The sequence below is a fragment of the Taeniopygia guttata genome, chromosome 13 (assembly GCF_048771995.1).
Source record: "Taeniopygia guttata chromosome 13, bTaeGut7.mat, whole genome shotgun sequence".
In the NCBI taxonomy this organism is placed as follows: domain Eukaryota; kingdom Metazoa; phylum Chordata; class Aves; order Passeriformes; family Estrildidae; genus Taeniopygia; species Taeniopygia guttata.
This window is the reverse complement of record NC_133038.1, coordinates 941,900-963,401: the sequence shown is the minus strand read 5'-3', so window position 1 is coordinate 963,401 and position 21,502 is coordinate 941,900. Positions and strand designations below refer to the sequence as shown.

At 39.4% G+C, this 21,502-nt stretch overlaps 1 protein-coding gene across 6 annotated transcripts in view; it reads left to right on the top strand.

Annotated features, from left to right (window-relative positions):
• The window catches only part of FSTL4 (follistatin like 4), a 350,321-nt gene that overhangs the window by 313,642 nt on the left and 15,177 nt on the right, over positions 1-21,502 (top strand). For 5 of the 6 annotated variants that reach the window (XM_072935370.1, XM_072935369.1, XM_030283617.4 and 2 more), the window contains exons 8-11: positions 9,419-9,539; positions 15,555-15,716; positions 16,708-16,842; positions 18,350-18,376. In XM_072935370.1, the coding sequence (XP_072791471.1) occupies positions 9,419-9,539; positions 15,555-15,716; positions 16,708-16,842; positions 18,350-18,376 (445 nt within the window). The remainder of the gene's footprint in view (positions 1-9,418; positions 9,540-15,554; positions 15,717-16,707; positions 16,843-18,349; positions 18,377-21,502) is intronic. The other variant, XM_030283620.4, reaches the window with a different exon arrangement.

Genomic DNA, 21,502 nt, shown 5'->3' with positions numbered 1-21,502 from the left:
AATGATTCAACACTCCCATGGAGTATAATACAGCAAGAAAAAACATCACTTTTTGAACTGTTTTAACTAGTGTATCACTGTAAAACTATATCAGAAGAGCAGTCTGAGATTATTACAAGGAGAAAAAACAAGATTTATGCCTCAATTTTAATGTGTTACATATCAGTTTATGACCTCTATCACCTTGTTATATAACACCTGCTACTAGTGAACATCAACTTTTCTAGTCTAATGAAAATCTCCACAACTTTTTAATCTTTAATTACACTGTGTAAATATTTTATGTTCTATATATACACTGCTGTCCATATTCTGGTCTGATTGCTTGAGGAGGCACAATTTGGGGATGGCCATTTTTTTTTTCCCTCTTCCACAGTGGGTGTTATGTAGGATGCTTGAGCTCAGGCATGTCTACTCTCTGGCTACTGAGGATGGGTACCTGCATGTCTGAAGCACTTGGTGGCAGCAGGGATGGTCCTTCAGCTGCTAAATGCAGCCTTTTATTTATCGTAGAACCACAGAATGATTTGGGTTAGAAGGGACTTTAAAGCTCATCTTGTTCCAATCCCTCTATAACCAACCGGTTGCAAAATCTTCATCCAGCCTATCCTTGGATATTTCCAGGAATTGGGCTTCTACAGCTTTTATGGGAAATGTGTCAGTGCCTTACACCCTTGCAGAGAGGGTTTTTTTCCTAATATCTAATCTAATCCTACCCTCTTTAACCCATTCCCTGCTCTCCTGTCACTACATGCCCTTATTTAAAAGTCCCTCCCCACCGCTCTTGTAGGTTCCCTTAAGGTACTGGAAGGACACAATTAGATCACCCTTAATCCTTCTATTTTCCAGGTTGAAGAATTCAAATTCTCTCAGCCTTTCCTTGTAGCAGAGGTGCTCTATCCCTCTATTCATCTTGGTCTTTTCTTAAACACCTAACAGCTCAGGTGAGGGGGTGGCAGCAGACAGTTCAAAGCTTCAGCCTTATGTGGGTACACAAACTCACATTAAACAATAATCTATTTAAAGGCACTGACAGCAGAAAGTAAAGTCTGTGTGCTTCTTAATGTACTTGAAGGTAGTTAATTAAATTACTTCAGTTTTCCTTTAGTACGCCTCAAGCAGAAACTCAATTGCATTTCTGCTTTTCACAATAAGGTTGGCAATTTGGCTAATTGGAAGTGCAACAGGAGATTAATTGTACCTTTTTAACTTCAAGAAAATCCTCCCTGCTCTTGGCACATTGCTAATCACATACAGACCTACAGGATAGTCACACACTTGGAAAAGTCCTGGTATTATATTTCAGTTAAACTCTTTCTCTTCTAAATGCTAATTCAAGAAATCAGATGAAAGTAGAAGCTCAAGTCTGAAAAAAACAGAATCCTGCCAACTAGGTGTGAGAGCAGCAGAGGAAAGGCATTACTGAAGTGTCCTTTGTTGCTTTATTCTCTCCAGATTCATGACAAATATGATCTGAGAAGGTGCCCTGTGTTCCAGGGTAATACCGGGAGGGACAAAGTCAACAAAACCCTAGATAAGCCTAAATTTGCACAGAACTGAAAGACTGAAAATTGCTATAAAGCCTAGTTGTTTAACTGCATTAGTTAAATCATTTTTATGTGATATCTTGATTGGCAACAAAATATTTATAAATTTTCATTGCTCTCTTAATCAGAAGCTTTCATAAGCAACTAGCAGTAATTTGTCTCCCATCTATGGGAGCTCCATTAATGAGTTGTCATATATATATTGCAAAAGAGCCATCCTAATGGTACATGTAATTAAACAGTTTCTCTTGCAAACATTTAAGATTGCTTTTAGCATAAAAATATTATTTCTCCATAAATTACCCATCCATATTATTTATCCATTAGAACTCCTTTGCAGTTCCACTTTAATAAAGTCACATCAACTTTTCTCATGCAGAAAATAACTATAATGTAGCTGAAACTGATACATTTGTTATAGCTATAAATTGATTTCTGTCTACAAAAGTGAAGTGGTTAAAATGTGTCATCATTCAAAATAATATACTTTTGCCTCCTAGGAGCAAGCTATATGTTTTCTCAAGTATGTGATTATGAAAGCATTCCTCAATTTGAAAATAAAATGAACTCCTCATGGAGTCAAGTGCATATTGTATTTACAGGGTATTGTTTCACATGGCTTGACATTATCTCCAGAGAAACATGTGTAAATTGATAAAATTTATAAATATAAGTTGCTCCTTCAGAAGCATGGTGAAAGAGAAGATTACCATAAGAAAACAAATATGGTGTAGGGGTAGATAAGAATCTGGTGAATTATCAAGTGTAATGCAGGTAGCTATAGCCTAAACTCATTAGTGTCTTTCATTACTAATTTCATTTTAATCTGTACACTGTAACTCACACTGGAGTTAGATCATTAGTTCAAAAATAGGCTTTATATAACCAATTGTGTAAATACAGAGTTCTTAATTTCTGCTGATGTCAGGTAAGGTGGCACAGCCTTGCTCTCTCAAAATACCCCTCCCAGGGACAAGCACAGAGCTCCAGACCACAGCCTTGACTGCTGGTATTCCCCATCCCCCTGGGAAATCACCTCCAGGTACATCTCATGGCCTTACAAGAGCTGTGCCTACCTGTCTGGAGACACTTTTCATGTACTTTCATGAAGATGTCCCTTTACCATGTGTAATATTTGAAACCCAAAGCAGACAGCCAACCTTTAAAGGCCAAGTCACTGGGATTAGTTTTCTCATTAAAATAGCCTGTATGAGGACAATGTATTCATGTTGATGTTTTTAATGGAGATTCACTGTTAAGTAATAAAAAGCTCATGTGTGAATAACCCCATTAATTCCCTTCTAATAGAATTTGGGCCATTAAAATGATCAAACCCTGGGCCATCCTAGATGCTGCAGTGATGCAGTGATGGGAGCAGGTTACAAAAAGTCGGATATTTAGAACTAAGTTTTTTCTTTTTCCAATCAAAGTTTACGAAATTATAGCTTCTTAATGTATTTACAGGCTCTAAAATAGAGGTTAAGTGCAAAATTACTACTGACAGTATATTCTGACTATATAGTCTCATATTTTGTCATAATGAAGATTATGATACAATTTTTGTATCCACTTGCACTTTTAGAGGAATGTACCTACTATTCATTTTCTTTGTCATATTATCTCTGAGTTTCTCAGGATGTAAAACTCACCTGTTTTTTTGTTATAATTACACAACTATCTAAAAAGTTAATGTCCATATTTTCAAGGCAAAAAAAAATGTTTGACTCAGCAGCATGTTGTGTTAAATTCTTTGAGCAGGAAAACAAGAAAAGATGAATTAATGCCCCATCAGGCTGTGTTTGCAATAGTATTCTGGCATTTGCTTAAGGCTGAATTTTCCTCCATGTAAATGACTAAAGTGATGTCTAAAACCAAGAACAAATAATATTAATGAAGCATAAGTTTTCAGCTTGTCTCTAGAAATGAATTATTAAAAGCATCAAAGAAAGTGATTTAAGGACCCATGATTAATTTAGTTTTTATTATTTTTATATGAATCACTCATAAATCTATTGTAAAAAAGATCAGAGACATTTCATTAGTGAGGAGAAATTATTTCCAAAGTGATAGCCATTGTTGTAGATTTTGCATAATAATAATCTCATTAAATGCTTGGGTACATTTTGTTCTAAAATCCTGTAAACATTATAAGAGAGAGATTTCTAGGACACTGAGGATCAGGCAAGCTTTTTTTAGTGTGAACTAGTAGCTTTGCTGGTGATTGTAAGATTAGGATGGTGTTTTTCTTCATCTGGAATTGTCCAAGGCCAGGTTGGAAGGGGCTTGGAGCAATCTGGTCAAGTGGAAGGTGTCCCTGCCCGTGGCAGGGAGTTGGGGCAAGATGAGCTTTAAGGTCCTTCCAGCCCAAACCATTCTGGGGTTTTAGTGGAAAACTGGTGACACCAGCAGGCCCCTTTGCCAGGACTGGTGTTGTCAGTCGGCACTGAAACCACGTGGAGAAGGTCTCCAGCTTCCCTGGGCTTGGGAAAGGGCTGAAATGGAAGGGGTTAAAAATGAAGTGAATTTTTAGTAGTAGTAGGAGTAATAATAGTATTTGGAAAGCAAATCTCCCAAGAGAAGAGCTACTCAGGGAACTTCATTCCCTCTGCCATTATTTCTGCTATGAACACTTTTAAACCATCGTGGTGAGAGGGTATTGACTGACTTTAGGCCTTCCCTCCTGCCCAGTATTTATTAAGAGCATCCAGGATCTAATTTGGATGGTTTAAAATCACTTTGTGGGTGCAAATGGTTTGAGCAAGGGAGTATTTAACCCACAGTGCCATACTGTGGCATGACTGGTGCCAGTGTGCCCTTCCTGAGAGCTGGGGATGTGGGGAATCTCTGCCTTCATGTCAGTGGGATTAACTTTTCTATTTCTTCTTCCTGTTTATGGTTTGAAGTCAAGTTTGAGTTTTTTTCTCAAGCAGCTGGAAGTTAACCTAAAAAATAAGAAGCATCTATGCTCATTCCTCTTCAAACTTCCAGAAAACCAAGAAACTTTGACAAAAATTTAAAGGGTTTAAAATGTTAGAACAACCCTAAGGCATGTTAGAAAGCTTCATGAAAATGCATCTGAAATAGGCAAAAGGTGGGTGGCAGTGCCCTGCACCCTGTGGCATTGCAGCCAGCTCAGCATCCAGGGTTAATGTGGCTCCTCTCTGCCAGCTCCTTCCTGGGTGTCAGAGCAGCAGATTTGTGGTGTTACAATCACAGGCTGGAATTCACTTGAGACAGAATGTGAACAAGATTTACAAGTAATATGCAATGTTTTACACATCTCTGAGCACGGTGTCTCTGAACCGCGGCAGAGTGCATGACCAGGGAATGCATTAGAATGGGAATGGGATAAATAAATATGAAAAATATTGTGTTTGGAAAGACCAATGCCTTGGGTAATCAGTAGTGATGGAAAGGAAAGGAAATACTGTACCAAAAAAAAAAAGGTATATATCCATTTTCTGGATCTGCTTTGTTATTTTTTTAGAGCAACTTTTTTTTTTTTTTTAATATTTTATAGATTACCAAGCTGTTACCAATGTAAAATGCAGGGTCATGCATTTTTTTTTTTAACTTGAAATGTTAAAACATATTCTGAGGTCATTTAATCAATCATTCGGTTGAAGGGTAAGTGCAAGACATGAAAGGAGCTCATGAAGGACAGAGAACTTTTCATTTGAAAAAGGGAGAAAAAAGGTGATACAAACTGCTGGAGAAGTCAATTTATCAGCTGTCACTAGTTGACTTTATTAATTATGATAAATTATAAGCATAGCTTTCTGAATTTTTTTTTATTCAAAGAATTACTTTGTAATGAAATTCATAAGGTAGAGGTGATGAACACCCTGCCCTTATCTGACTGCTTTGATGCAGGGCTTATGATTCTGTGGAGTTAAATGGGTACTCCCCTCTAGTTTCATCACTTCTCTTTCTTCCTCTTCACAAGAAAATGGTGACATATCCCTGAGCACCCACATCCATTCCAGAGACACCCCATCCCAGGAAGTGTTCAAGGCCAGGTTGGATGGGGCTTGGAGCGACCTGGTCTGGTGAAGGGTGTCAGGGGGGGTTGGACCATATGAGCTTACAGGTCCCTTCCAATCAAAACCTTTCCATAATTCCATGATAATTCACCTTCCGTGGTAAATGAGGAAAACCAAAGTAAATCTCAGAACTTGCTGGTTTTGCCTTGCTACTGGTTGCCTGTTCTTCTTCATGGGATCATACATTTAAATGTCTTTTCAATTCACTGTGGGGCATTACTGGGGTCAAGTAGGGCAGTAACATCTCCCTGGGGTGTGCAGCACTTGCTGAGCCTCCCAGACAGCCCTGAAATACTCAGTTTAAAGCTGGGATTGATGTGGGGAGAGAAGAATTATGTTGCATCAGTTTTATAGGTGTTTTTGTTCTGCTTTGTCTGCTCTCAGGCTTGTGGTGACTTGGAGAACTGGCTTAACAAGCAAAAGCCATCTGAACTGAGTCAAAATATGTGAAATTATTTCCTCTGCTTTTTCCCATGGTGACTTATTCCTATTCCCTCTGCCCACCCCATCCACATGCCAGCAAACCAGAGCAGCAGCTCAGCAGCTGTCAGTGCTCACTCACACCCTGTTAGCACAGGGCAGTGGCCTGGGAGCAGCTGAGCAGCTCCTCAGAGCTCCCAGAGGCAGTGCAGCATGGAGGGGGATGTGGGACACATCCCAAATGCATCTCACAGCTTCCAACTGCAACACAGCATCCCGACTGCAGGATGTGAAGTTAGAGGCTATTAAGGAATCAAAGACTCATCATTTCTTAATGCTCCAGGGCTTGGGTTTTTACAGCACTTCCAAATACACCCTTATGAAATACACAAAGAAAGTGCTTGTGCATAAGAATGCATCCATAGATATAAAATGTAACAGTGCAATCCTAATGTACTAACTGTATCCACAGGGAAACACTAGGAGAAAACCATCAGCTGCAATAAACACACAGAAAGTCATTAATTTGTTAGAGAATTCAGTCTACTTTTTGTACCAACAAAAGGTTCAGCATTAAACATTTAATGCCACAATCTCTTTTTCCTTCCCACTACTAAACACTTTCAAATATTAATAATGTTGTAGTCATATATGAACTTACAGTGTCTGCAGGTTCTAATGCAGGGTTAATAATTCCCTTCTGTGCCTGACATGATGATATGGTACTAACCTAAATCATCTTTGATAACTTTCTTTGAACACCAGAGGTCAGAAAATAGATTTTTAAAGTCACAAACTTTGCTCTAACCAATATAAGCCTCTCTTTTCAACAAAAACACATTTGGAAAGGAGGTTAATACAATTGTGTTGCACCTGTTTGGTTCTGCAAGGGTTTTTGCTTATATTAATACATTTGTCTGCATTGGGAAAAAACAGGCCATCCTTAAAAAGACAATTACAGAGCACAAACCAAGCATTCGGAATATTTTTTGTGATATTTTAAAGGAAGTAACATCCTTAAATAGAGAAGATTATATTGTCTTGTTTTTCCACAACTCCTTGGACTAAATTATTCTATTAAAGTAGCCATTCTGTTTTTATTAATCTAAACTCAATTTTCGTTTAACTTACAAAAACTGTTATTAAGTCGCCTCCAGTGCAAGCATTTTCTGTATCTCATGGAAATACCATTTGAACAGGGTTGATATCTTTTCCATTAGCAGTTACTCACGCATCTTTGCTTTCCATCAGGAAAGATCTAACTGACCAAAAAACAGGCAAATACTTGAAATGGGGATTTTTGAGTAGATATTTGTAATAGCGTATTGGATATCTTAACCAGCTTATCCCATAACATAGATGCCTGACACCAAGATGGCAATAATATCTGAGATGCTTTTGATTACAGATAATTGATTTCAGATCATCTATGGATTTACTCTGATTCTTTATGATTGTTCATATATTTGCCCATTGGAGCAGCACAGCCAGCAGAACCAGGTTATGATTGTGGATATGTCTGCACCCTCTCAGGTGAAGGTCTGTGCTTTGGGAAGGGTTGTGTCCTGCCAGTAAACTCCTTATTTCTTAGTGCTCTCTTTCAACCTGCCTTAAAACATGTCAAAAAACTAGGCAAGTTCTCAAAATTCACTCCCCTCTGCCAGTGCTGACCTGCCACAGAGAGGTGGGGCATAAAGATGCTTCTTAGTGCCAGACAGAAAATTTTGGAGAAGATTCATGAGCTGACATAAGTAGTGCCAGATCAATCCATACTGCATGAGATGGGCTGTTTTGTACTTTTCTTGAAGGGTGCCAGCTGGCATTGCATGTCTGCTGCAGAATCACAGCTTCCTTCCAAAAATGTTCAAAGGGTGGTGTCTGGAAAGGAAGGTTCAAACTGCAAAGCACATACACCCTGAAGAGGCAGAAAATGTGAGATGTAAGGAGCCCCAAAAGGTTTGGGTTTAGAAATCAGCCCATCCACTGATCAAACTACTCCTGGCCTTTGATCTCTGAGTCCTTGGCAGGGTTGGCAGCAGCAGGTGGATGTGATGGTTCCTTGTAGTGCTGGAGCTGCCATGGGTGCAGCAGGGAGGGAGCAGCATCAGAACTTCTGTGTGTGCATTCCCTTCCTCCAGCACAAAGCAATCAGGATCCAAGTTCTTGACTTCGTGCCAGCAGATCAAAATGATGTTCCTGTTTAATCTGTCCCCCTTGGTGGGTTGTGCCCCGGCAGAGGAGGCAATGAGCTGTCACCTCCTCACTGCACACGCTGCATGTCCCAGACACGAGGGTGGCAGCAGGCAGGACCTCCTGGAAGGGCTTCCCCTGCACACCCTGGGCTGCAGGTTGGCTTCCAGCTGCACATTGGAGCTTTGAAAACAAGTCCTTGTGTCTTCATAAGCAGAACCACCCTCCAACATTCACCCTGCTGTACTGGGTTTGTGTCACCCTGACTCAAAGTCGAATTTTCCCATAATATTGCAGTGAAATTACTCAAAGAGTTCAATTTAGCATAACTCACACATGTGGATGATTACAGAAAAATCATTCTTTCAGCTCATGAACTGTTTTTAAATGTATCCTCCTCAGTTTGCATAGAAACACAAGCACTCTGAAGCTGCAGAGTCTGCAGGTTGGTGGAGTAACAAGAGAAGCTGCTTCATTTAGCCATCAGTGCTGTGGTTCTCTTAGCTGTAATTCGGTAAATAAACATTGAAATTAACAAATAATAAATTGAAATAAATTCCTAAGCAGGGTGCTTGTACAATGTATTCAAGTGGCAAAAATGTGTCTAATAACTCAATCCTTCCCATCTGTAATCAAAAACTGAAACAATGCAAGAGCAGGTCTAGGAAGATGGAGGGGATGAAGAAATACACTTGTTAAGCAGTTACAGAACTAAGCAGGTATGTTTGAGAAAGGGTTTTTTGTCATCTTCCTTGTCTCCTGCCTAGGATATTATCTGAGATAAGTGACAGAGAACTTCAGTTCTTTTTCATCAAGGCTGCAATGCATTTTCTGAGAACCGGCACAGATAAAGGAAACTTTAACCCACCCAAATGTTACCATTTTATGCATCTGAGGTTAACAGGTAGATATTAAATTCCCCCATAAATTAAACAGCTGGAAATGGCCATCTTTTTTATGTGCAAAAGAGTACCTTGTTAGCAACAAGCACAAAAGTTCATATTCTCAGATGAGTCACTTTACCTTACTCTTAAATCGCTGCTCATTTTCTCCCTGTGTGTTGATTTATGAACTTTATAGCCTACTGTTCAAAATTCAAGCTGTGTCACCAGGCTGCATTGCTATCAAAACCTCTGAACAGGTAGTATCCATTCATGTAGTGCTTAAAATATTGCTACTAAATAATAAGGCACCTTTCCTGTCTTTTGTTCCATTCAGGATTTTGGAGAAGATGATTCCCTCTACATCACCAAGGTAACAACTATTCACATGGGCAATTACACCTGTCATGCCTACGGCTATGAAGAGCTGTATCAGACCCACATCCTTCAGGTGAATGGTTAGTAAATGGCATATATGACATTCCATGAAAACATTCCCTAAGAAAAGTTGTGTGTTGACCTCATTCACACAGAGATGTGTAAAGCCACAGCCCAAATTATCTGTGCATGAGGCCAAATGCAGCGTGGGGTTGTCTCACTCAGTCACACAAGCAGTCAAAAATAAAAGTATCAGGGGTGGATGTGTATAATTACCTGGGCTTCAGGAGGTATCTTCACTATTAAACAAGCTGTCAGTGACATTTCCATAGAGTTAAGAGCAGGGTTTCCAAGCATCTCTGAAAGTAATTACTACTTTTGTCAACAGAAGTGTTGCCTCAATAATTTTTTCTTCCAGAAAATCATTTCTGTTGCATGAAATAGCCCAGGATATTTAAATAAATACAGTAGTGTTTCCAAAAACAGCTACTCCCAAATATATATCCAGGTTATTACCTGGCTGTGCTGAGCTTGGTTTGCTGAGGGCTGTTTACACTGGCTCACTGGATTGCAAAATTAAGGCAAATCATTTTACAGGTGAGAGAATCACACAGTCCATATTACAGCATTCTCGTGCACCTGCATCCCCTGGACTGCATTTGTGCCTGGTGGAACTTATTCAGGTGCTCACTATCTATCTCCTGACCTCAAGCTCACTCAGTTGGGTTCAGTTTAAAATTACATTAGATTAAGCCAGCATTTAATCGAGGGAACAGCCCACAGAGTATCCACCTGCACAGCAGCAACCAGCATTTTCCACCTTCTGACCCTTTTTCACATGTGCTGATGATGCCCAGCAGTGTTTCCAGAACAGGGGACAGGGTCACCCATTCCTAACTGTAGCAGTAATTCATTCTACCACGTGAAATTGTATGAAATGGGATCTACACTATGGGATGTACTCTGGGAGGAAAGTATTTATTTTTAAGGAAAATTCAGTAACTTTATTACAGAGTATATATATTATAAGGAAAACTAATATTTAGTCCTTTCTCTAGGTGTGTGTTGACCTGCAAAAAGGAGAGCTTTCAGCTAGTAAGAGCAGTAGTTACACAGAGGTCAGTAGTGAGAGGAGAAACAGTAAAGAAGGATACTTATGCATTTTAAGAAGGGCTGTGGTGGACATGAGGTTTTGTTTTGACTGCAGCTCAGGTCTGCTGGACATGTATAAGTGCTCCCCCCACCACATGAGTACCTGGAGGAGAGCACAAAGCATCTGGTTGATCTGAATGAAAGCTGACTTAATGTCTCTACATAATAATTTGTCATCTTTTGAGAAAGTAAACTGTAAATCTCAGCAATGTGGATAACTAAGTTGTGTATGCTGCAGCTGAGAAAATCGGTTTCCTTCCTCAAAGTGTTGTTTGTGTGATGAATGGCAGTTGAAAGAAAAGCCAGCTAACAACTTAATCCCATGTCTATTATGTGATGTATTATGAGGCCTGAATGGAGTTTAGTTGGCAGACAACAATGTAGACTTTATCAGCACTGAGAATAGAAGGCTTTGAAACTTAAACCAGAATGAGAGGAAAGCTGGATGGAGTGTGGAGAGGGGGTGATCTGTTCCATACTCACGCTTGCCACTTGGATTTAACTTGTCATTGAAAGATCACATTTTCTTTTTAAGTGGAAATTTCATACCATAGCTGCATGGGGGCTTTCTTCCCAAAAGAAAAATGCTGTTATTCAAAAAACACTATCTGTGTGGGCTTTTTAATATGCTGTGTAGTCACTAAATACAGAATAAAAAGCCTTGCATTCTGGTATCAACTCAGGCTTGCTAGAAAACACTGCAGGGTCTAGAAATCTTTGTCTCACAGCATCTGATATTCCTATGTGAGCCATTAGGCTTTGCAAAGCTGGGTTTTTGCAATTCTTGATATGGCTATCCACATCACTACGTTCCCTCCTTTTGTGCCACAGTTTCCTCCAGCAGCTGGTGTGAGGGTGACAGCCCTGATGGCAGGACAGAGTTGTTTGCCTTCAAATGCATTGGAGGGTTCCCAAGGCAGAGCCTTTCACAGGGAAACCTCAGTTTTTAGTTACTTAAAGGACAAATGGAGGAATTTTTCTTGACAGGAGTAGTGGGAAGAAACTGAGCCAAACTGAATTGAGTGAAGATGCTGAGAATCTAAGTGTAGTTGATGGGCTCTGTTCAGTGCTGGGGCTTGTCTCTGTCTGTCTGTATCAAACTGAAAACTCCATCTTCAGCATGGAAGGGTTTTTGTTGCTTTCCTGTATTGGACTAAAATGGTAAGAGAATGTGACAGAACCAAATCAGCCAGAACTCGGGTTTATCTGCTCGCCTGTCTCCTCTAGGGAAGCACTGATCTACTTTCAACATCAAAAACATGGGTGCTTTTTATTTTGTGAAAATTACCAGAATTTTTATTTTCACACCTCCTGAGTTTTTCTTTTGGGTGAGAATAGAGAAAGAAGATCCAACTGGAAGTAAAACGGTTTATCCCCCACCCTTCCCAAGCCCGTTCTAATTTGTAGACTGTTTTTCAGTTAATTCAATGTTTTCAAAGCTGCAGTAGTTCTTCCAGCATCCTTGGGTGCTTTTCCATATCACCTGGGCCCTATCTTGCTGCTTCCACTAAGACACATTAGTAAGCTCACCAAAGAGTCTGATCTTAGTTATGTGTGCTCTCTTCCTCTGCTTTTATCCAACATATTGGATGCTGTTTAACTTATTTTTTCTTTGCCTCTTTTTAGAACATTAAACTGAATTCTTACATTGATGAGGTAATATAGAAAATAAGGGAATACAAGCTTAAATAGAAAATTTTCAGCCCAATTTTGACAATATTAAATGTTTTTGAGATTTGGTGCTCTACTACTGCTCAACTGCTGAATGCTATGCGGTGTTTCCCTTTGTGTCAGATGATTCAGGATATCCCAAATAACATGAGTAGATCCAGATGCTTATTTTAACAAGCAGAGTTGAGAATCCTCTTCAGCAGAAAATGCGAAGGTCACCAGGTGAATGCCCCAACCTGCTGGCTCACATCTGGACATGAAGTATGAAGCACATGTGAAATGCAGCCTGTTTGATGTGAGAGCTTTGGTTGAGCTCATCAATCTTAGGATTCACAGTTACAAGTAAAATTTAAGTCAGTGTATTTATACAGCTTGCCCTTAAGGTCTTTGGAGGAAAAGAAATTACTGAAAGGCAATGCTTAAATGGTTTAAGAATGAAAAGTTCATCTTGTATTCTGTATCTTTGATCAGGAGGAGTCAAGAACAGTAGGAAAATTATGTTCTCTCCAATGTATAGATATTGCTTGGGAAATGTGTACAGTATACACTAACTGTAGGGAGGAAGCAATTTAGCACTTTCAAGAGGAAAAAAGAGGTCCTGAGGATAAAGAATATCATAAAATAGTAATCAACTACGAAAATTGATAGTTGGCAAATCAAGAGACTGCTGGGTGTATGGCATCATTTTCCTTGGTCCTTGCACTCAGGAAAACATCAGCATAAATCAGAATATTTTATTCCTTGAAAATAGTTTTTAAAAAGCAATTTGATCCTCAGCCTGATTAGAAGGGTCCAATAGGACAAATTTTCCCGTAAGCGAGATATTAGAACACGGATGTTTCATTAATGTGACTTTTCACGAGAAAACATAAAATGCTGCAAACTCCTTTCAAATCATAAATGGAAAGAGTAAAACATCTCGAGTAAATGATTAATCTGTTAATTATTGCTGCAGCCTGGAGTATAGAGCTCCTACAGCAGCAATGGATGTCTTTGGGCCTTGGTGCCACCATCTGTGCTCATCGTGTGCTTTATCACCTGAGCTGTTTTATAGTAATGAATTGGTCTGCTCACCAGTGAGGTGCTGCTCAGTATGCAGTAGCAGGCAATCTACCCAATCTCGTGCTTGTTTCAATGCCTCTTTCTTCCTACTTTGCTTAAGATAATGGCATTTTTATATTGCCCTTGGCTGCAGACACAGTAATGGTTAGCAATGATATATATTCACCAAGGGAAAAAGCAAAGGGTAATCCATATATCCCAAAGTCTGGAACTGAAATCTTTGCAAGTTTAATGTGCTTACCTGGAATGTATTAATTTGTAGCAAGGACAATAAAAATATATTCTGCAGTTTGCTGTTATCACAAGGCATTTGCATGCAATAATTTACCTGTGCATTGAATTATGTAAGACAAGGAAGAAGAAATAAAAAGTTTAAAAATAGAAGGAGAAGGAAAATTATAAGAGAGCAGAAATTGAGATGAAGCACATATTCTTTGTAGGTGAAAACAAACAATTTCCTTATTAATCACTCTTGAAAAGATATCTTGCTTTAATTTTAAGTTAATTTTCATGCAGAGCATTGATTCAGTGTCTAGGACCTGTGAGCTATCTTTGGCCATATAAATCTATTGTGTTTGTAGCCCTGTGGGTAAAATAAGTGGGTTATTCATGTGCAGACTATCAAATTGTGAGGTAAAAATGTGAAAGATGAAAGTCCAGTCAGTTTGGTGAAGGAGTGCACTGATTCTGGGGAGCTGATGGCCGTGGCCAGCCTGGGAAGCACTGACACCACTGCCCAGATGAGCAGGAAAGCCTAAAGCAAACAATATGAAGAACATAACAATCCACAATGGTTTTGAGAGCATTAAATAGGTGATGACTGGGATGGGCTCTTTCTGAGAGCTGGCAAGTGAGAGGACACTTGGCTTGGAGTAAAATTTCTCTGGTGCCTGTGGCCATGTGAGATCTCAGCGAAGTCAGTTGATTTCACCAGGATTTGAGAATCAGACCTTTTTGAATATTGTAAATCTTTTTCCTCTGCAATTGTAGAAAGTACACTGTCTTTCAACTGTGAGTCTAAATAAATCATCTTGGCCTCCAATGAACCTCGCTTACTAAATCATTTCATTCAAAAAATGTTACTAGTAGCATCCCATCCAGGCTGGACACATCCACATTGGACTCTGGCCATGATTTTACAAAACTGTACAGCTTTCAGCAGCTACATCATTTATCCCAAAATCTCCTAATCTGATAGAAAAGTTCACTGCTTCATTGTGAAACACAAATACCATTGGCCATGGTATGAGTCGTCCTCACATTTCTTTTTATTTTTCCCTCAAGATGAAAAAGTCTCACTGGTATCTTTCACCAATGTTGCAATATTGCAATTTTTTTTTTTAAGTGTGTAAGTAAATTGTTAAGAAATAGTTAATGGGTACTATTAAGCCTTGTTGGTTTGAGCAGTGAAGGAAAGATGATTGAAAATCAATTAAGATCTCTGAAATTGTAATATAATTAGTAGTTCTGCCAATGGAGTATATTAAATAGTTCAGGAGTGCCTTCATGAACAAGGTAAGTCATGTTTTGAAAGCCTCTCAGTGAAAATAAGTAATTGATAAACACTTTATTTGTTCAGAATAAGAGGTAATGAATACACAGTCTACGTCTTGATGGATATTTAATTAAATACTGAAGATTAAGTTCTTTTTCATAGACGAGAACTCAAATTCCCTCCTAGATTCAGTGAAGATCTGGAGTTTATACTTTAATTTTTAAATATGTGAGTACCCATGTTAGGTTTTAATCCAACTATTAAGTTCAGTTAGTCAATGAAAGCAGGAACAGTCTAAATACAGAATTGGATTGCAAGGTTGCTCCTTGGCATTGGTATATTAGTTTACTATTTTCTGTTAAAGAATCACAGGATCACAGACTGGTTTGGGATGGAAGGGATCTTAGATACCATCTCAATCCAACCCCCTGCCACAGGCAGGGACACCTTCCACTATCCCAGGTTGCTCCAGGCCCCTCCAGCCTGGCCTTGAACACTTCCAGGGATGTGCTTCTCTCATATGCCAGGGCTTGGAAAAGTATTTTTTTCTCTTTTCTGCCCCCGAAGTCAAGCTGTAGAGAAATCATTCTTGTAGCTTGCACTGACAGCCAGACCAAGCTTATCTCCGTGGTTCTCAGCTCAGAGACTGTCAGTGCAGGACAGCAGTGGCTCTCGAGCCCCAGGTATCAAGTCCTCAATTCTTTGCTTCCCACAGTGCCTCCGGTGATCCGCGTCTACCCCGAAACACAGGCGCAGGAGCCGGGCGTGTCAGCGAGCCTGAAATGTCACGCTGAAGGCATCCCTAATCCCCGAATTACCTGGCTAAAGAACGGCATTGATATCATGCCAAAACTATCCAAACAGCTATCACTGCTTGGTAAGAACAGAATTTTGATTAATTAAAGTATTGTAGACAGGGATTAAGGAGGATTATTTTGCACTTTAAACCAGAAGTTCTTGTACTTTGCTAAGCCACAGTTGTTGGAAATCGTGTTATAAAACCCCTGTTCTTTCTTTTTATCTCTTTCTCCTGTGAATTTCCTGGGAAATATACTATTGATTGATGTAAGTGGTAATTGCATTCTGTTCAAAGACAGCCTGCCTGTTTCTTCACTGCCTTGCTTCTTGTGTACAGCACAGCAGAAAAGAAATGCATTAAATTATTTGTTCAAGTCTAAGCCCACACTGGATGCAAGTCATCTTAGAATCAGTCTCCCACTCAGCCCTGCTGAAGGAATTGGGCTTATAACTCCTCTAGATCCCTATTTGAATGAGGGTGCAACAGGTATAGCAAAAGGCAAAACATTTCTTTGCAATTTTCTGTGTAAAAATATTAACTCCATTTTCAACACATGCCCCAGGCTTGCTTTGGGAGATTGAGCCCTTCAGCTTGTGTTGGTAGCTCTGGTATTGCTGCATGACACATATAATATCTCAACGTGTTCCAAAGGTTTTAGGTATTGGTCCCACTTGCAGGAAGCAAAATGGTAGGAGGAACTGTAGAGAGATCCCTTTAAACTGAAGTTTTTTGGTGATCTGATGAAAAACAGTTTGCAAAATTGAAATTAATTTTTCTTCACTAAAGCCAAAGCATTTTTATAACAAAAAGAAGAAATAAATGTAATTTATTGTTTGACTTGAGATTGTTCTTTGTTCTTTTCTGGTGCGGAGTGTGTATTTGCTGATGGAAAGGAGCAAGACATCAGCTCCCATGAGAATCCCCAAAAACCTCTAGTCAGACAGGGAGAAACACAGTGGGGTGGAACCACCCTGTCGAGCCGTCACTGGGTGGCAATTGGAAGGCAATTAAGACAGGGACAGCAATTAGCAGCAGTGAGGAGCTCTGGTTATGAGTGTTTCTCTTACAGCAAACGGAAGTGAACTTCATATCAGCAGTGTCCGCTATGAAGACACTGGTGCCTACACCTGCATTGCTAAAAATGAGGTGGGAGTGGATGAGGACATCTCTTCCCTTTTCATTGAAGATTCAGCAAGAAAGACCCGTAAGCTCAATTTTCCATGTATTTCTTTCTTTAAATAGTGTTGGAATGTGATGGTATACATGTAATTTAATAGTTCAGGCTATTGCATGCAGTAAGTTGGATCTTACATAACGTAATGACAGTTCTGAATGCACTTTTATCAGAGGATTGGACAATTTTTGGGGGTAGGAATCATGCCTAGAAGGTAAAGTCTTGTCCAGGAAGATGGTGTCTTTCATGTGTCAGAAGTATACTGGGTGTGTGATGGGTAACAGCTTTATTGGAGTAACAAATTGGCAATAGTTTCAGATATCAGGGAATCCAAAATGTAATATTTTGTTGAATTCTATAAAACTCATTGATTTCTGTACTAGACTTCTTTTGAAGCCAGTTACCAGTCAAAATTCTTGAATATTTAGGTGTCTGAAAAACATTTTGATTAATATATTCATTTTGCCTGTTTTTACATCACTGACTGGCAGAATAGGTTTCCCTCAGTGTGAAATTATCTTCCACCTCAGAGACAAACACTCTCCCAGCTCCTCTTCCCACATCTCCCATAGGTGTGCAGCAGTGTTATCTTGACCACACTGACCCAAAAACATAATTGCTGAAGGAGGTGGTCAGTTTTCTCATTAGAAAAGTTCCTGAGGCCTGATATTTCCCAGTTCTGCCATCTTAACTGCCTGGGAGATTACCTGGCTTTATGGTAATACTAAAAGTCTAGGTGCAAATGGGATTTTTGCTGCTTTTCTAGCTGCTAATATAGAGCAAGAATTGAAGCAAAGTTACCCATAAATATGATCTTTTAAGAAAAATCTTAGGAAAATATATCTTATTCCTCATTTACTAGATTTATGTACTCTTGTTAATATTGGTCATTTTCCCTTGAATACTTATGCAAGGGAAATTACAGTATGTTGAGAAATAATTGGATCTATCTGGAACAGAAATTCAAATGCAGGTATACTTTCAAAGCTTATGTGAATCCTGAAAGAATGCAGTTGCATGAAGTTCCAAGAGACAGCACAGCCAAGGGTGCAGCTGCTGTAGCTGCAGGCTCAGGCTTCTAAAAGATGCTGGTGGGCCTGGTAGTGCTGGGTTAATGGTTGGACTCGATGATCTTAGAGGTTTTTTCCAACCTTAATGGTTCTATAATTCCATGTTGTGTTCCCTCTCTGAACTGCACAGAAAACCACAGGCTGTACCATACCTGCAGCTGCATTTGAAGGTAACAGCTTCTCTTTAGTAGGTCATTGATCTTTGCATAGCTGCCTTCATTTCAGGAAGGATTTTTCCCATGTCAAAGTTTCTTAATTGTCTCTAGAAGGAGAAAATATGTTTAGAACTCTCTGTCTTTCCTGGTATTTTATTTGAATGAATGTTACAAAATTTTCACCAATTAAACAGTTCATGTAAACATGAGTATTTATTCAGTTATTTGTTACAATGAAAGTTTTGACATTGTTTTGTTGTTTTTTTCTTTTCCTGATTATTTTCTGGCTTTCCCAATATTCTGATGCTGCAGTTGCAAACATACTGTGGCGAGAGGAAGGTACTGCAGTAAAGTTCTTTTGTCGTAGTGATAATGTGCTTGTCTGCTTTAATAATTCCATGATGGGCCATTCTCCACTGACTTGCCACTAACCCTATCAACTTTCACACTCACCAGATTAAGTACAGACCAGACTTTTAAAAGCTGAATTATTCAAATAAGAGATGTCACTCTTGCACCTATAACTTCTTGCATTTTCCCACTATGAAATAATAGATGGCCATAAAATATATAAAAATATGAATTTTATATATACTGCCAAAAATGTGGGTAGCCTGAGATTTTCAAGCTGCATTAGCAATCACACAAGTGTCAGAAGTGCTCCCAAATTACCATAATTGAACAAGTAAGGCATAAATTCAATATACTGCATTTTTAAGCAAGCAATTCAGATTCTTCTTTTCAGTAGCATGTATCGATGCTTCTAGGTGCACAACAAAAATTGTGTTCTTGACTGTTAGGCAAAACAAAAATCCAAACCACAACAGGTTTTCTTCCCTCTATCCTTTGAATCGATGCAGGGTAAAGGTTGCCCCATTTCTCCGTGTTTTAATTGGCAGTTAAGAGCTTTAGTTTGATCAAACTTACAGTGTGCCCTTCACAAGGTCAACAACTGTGTATCTTAGAAGCCAAAGTAAAAAAAAACCCTATTCTGAGCAGCTAATTGACTCAAAGAGGTCATGGAGGCCCTTAAAACTGCCTCATTTTGTACAAATTATGACTTGTGCTGCCATAATTTCCAAAATACCCAGTAAGAAGCGTCATGCAACAGCCCAAGGCACTCTCACACAGGTTGTCCATCTGACTGTAGACGTGGAACCCAAGTGTGTGGAGGATATTGTGTGAACTTGGGCTCCTGGAGGGCTGGGAGCAGAACATCCACTCCCTGGAGGAAGGTTCTGAGGTTGAAGTGCAGATGTAAACCAGTTCTTGCAGCTGCCAGCTGCTTATGAGGCAGCTGAGACCTTGGTGTCCTTCAAGCTGTGTGGGAAAGGTTGCTGTGCAGTGACAAACTGCTCCTGGCCATGTCCCCCTGCCCCCTGCAAACACCCAAACTCCCTCACGTTGCTCCTCCAAGAAGGGCTTCAGGCTCACTCTGCTTTTGGAGGGTGCAAAGCCCCTTTGTAAGTAGTGCCTCCAGGTACTCCAAAACAATAGGTGAGCTTTCAGCAGAAAACTTTCTGGGTAGTTTGGGCTTGGCACAAGGTGCCAGGGCGTGATGACCACAGCAGCCTGGGCCAGGTGTGCAAACACCTGATGCACACTGTCAGTGCCACTGTTGGCCACAGACACATACAGCAGATACAGTAGTTTGTTTCTGAAATCCCTTCCAACCCAAGCCCAGTGCAGCTCTCTGGAGGTCAGAGAGGTGGCTCAGTCACCTAGGAGAGCTCCCCAGCACTTCTTTCTAGATACCCCACCTGCAGGTTCCTGGTGCAGGGCTGTGAGGAGTCTACAGTGCTGACGCTGCTGTAAATGGCATTATGGGCACCAAGAATTGCTATTTCACTTGTGCTTGGAAATGAAATCTCTCATGCATCTCATCAGCCAAGAATCACCTGCACGATGCTCCATGGCTGTTTATATACAGTGTCCCTTATGCTCCTTTTTAAAGAAAGCAGATGGATAATCCTACCAGAGGTAAAAGTAGAGTAATATTTAAAGAACAGCTGAGAAGTTGGTTGCAGAAAGTCTTATTATAATTTTGCTAAATAGATGGACTTACTGCTTATCAACCTTGCACATTTTAAATCAAAGTATGAGCAATGTTGAGGCAAAACATGGCCAGATCTGTTATTGATGTTCCTAAACAATTCAGTATCTGTAAAGCAGGTTTATTACCTTGCTTATGTTGTTCTGTAATATTTGATGGGCATATTCATTCTAGAATATACTTCAGCATGTGAAATCTTGGCACAGAGAAAGCTGGAAGACAGGAGTGGTATTTTTGGTTTTACATTTTAAAATATTCTTTCAGTTCTTTACTATGTGCAATTACCACTATTAACAAATGTATTGGTAGATTTGAGCTACTTTAAAGATCACTACCTCATCTCCACAAGGTCTGGAGTAATTAAAACCTTGGGAAAATGCCTAAACAAAATATGTTGTAGAATAAACTTTTGCTGCAAGTCAAACTTTTAACACAAGTATTTGGTGATTTTAAAAGTCAGTCTGTCAGTTTGTTGTTTCAGACCATGCACAAGCAACACCTCAAGAAATGAGTACACGTAGGGCAGCCAGACAGTTAAACCTGGGGCTGGAAGCACATGCAGTATTTACTCAATGTGCAAATAGGTTTTAATTTTGTCCAGAGAAAACCATGAGTAGCCCAAATGTAAAGCAGAGATTTTTTTTCATGACAGTGTTCATTTCTGTAGTGAGCATTGCTTACCTAATACCTGGAGAAAAGGAGCATTTTGTGCCAGCAGGCAATCAGCAGTTATGTGAGTCCATGCACTTAAAAAGCTGAAAGCCTTTTCAGTACCAAATTTAAGTTCTAAAACATTTCCAAATATTTAGATTAAGTTGAGGAAAACTATTTAAGTATCAGATTATTTCATAGTGAAAAAATTGCCCTTTGATCTCAAAGGAGGGATGTATAAATGTACACTGAGGGAAGCACTGTATTTCTCAAATAAGCTCTTGTCGATATCGGGTGTCCTCCCAATGTTTTGGGTTTTTTTTGTTAGAGCCAGCTTCATCTGGAGTGGATCAAATAAGAACTGTTATGTTTAGGAAACACTCCCCATTCTTAATGGGCTTTTTTTATATTAGGGATATTTTGCTATACAGATGAAGTATTTTGCCTTTTATAATGCCTTTGGGTTTTGAACTAGTTGTGTCATCTAACCTGAAATGTCCTCAATTCAAAAGGAAAAAAATTTTTTTAACTCCTCATTAGTCCCCCAGTTCCCAATTTAGTACCTGCCTCACCTCACTCCTATGAAAAACACAAAATACTTCATTGCCCACCTCTGTACTGAAATAATTCCCCATTCTCTGCACCAAGGAGTTGCATCAGTATAATCAAAAATTGAGTCTGTTCTACTGATGTCCATGAGATTGTTTAGGATGTATCCCAACCAAGATTTGGTAAATGTTTCACAAGTCACAATAAAACAC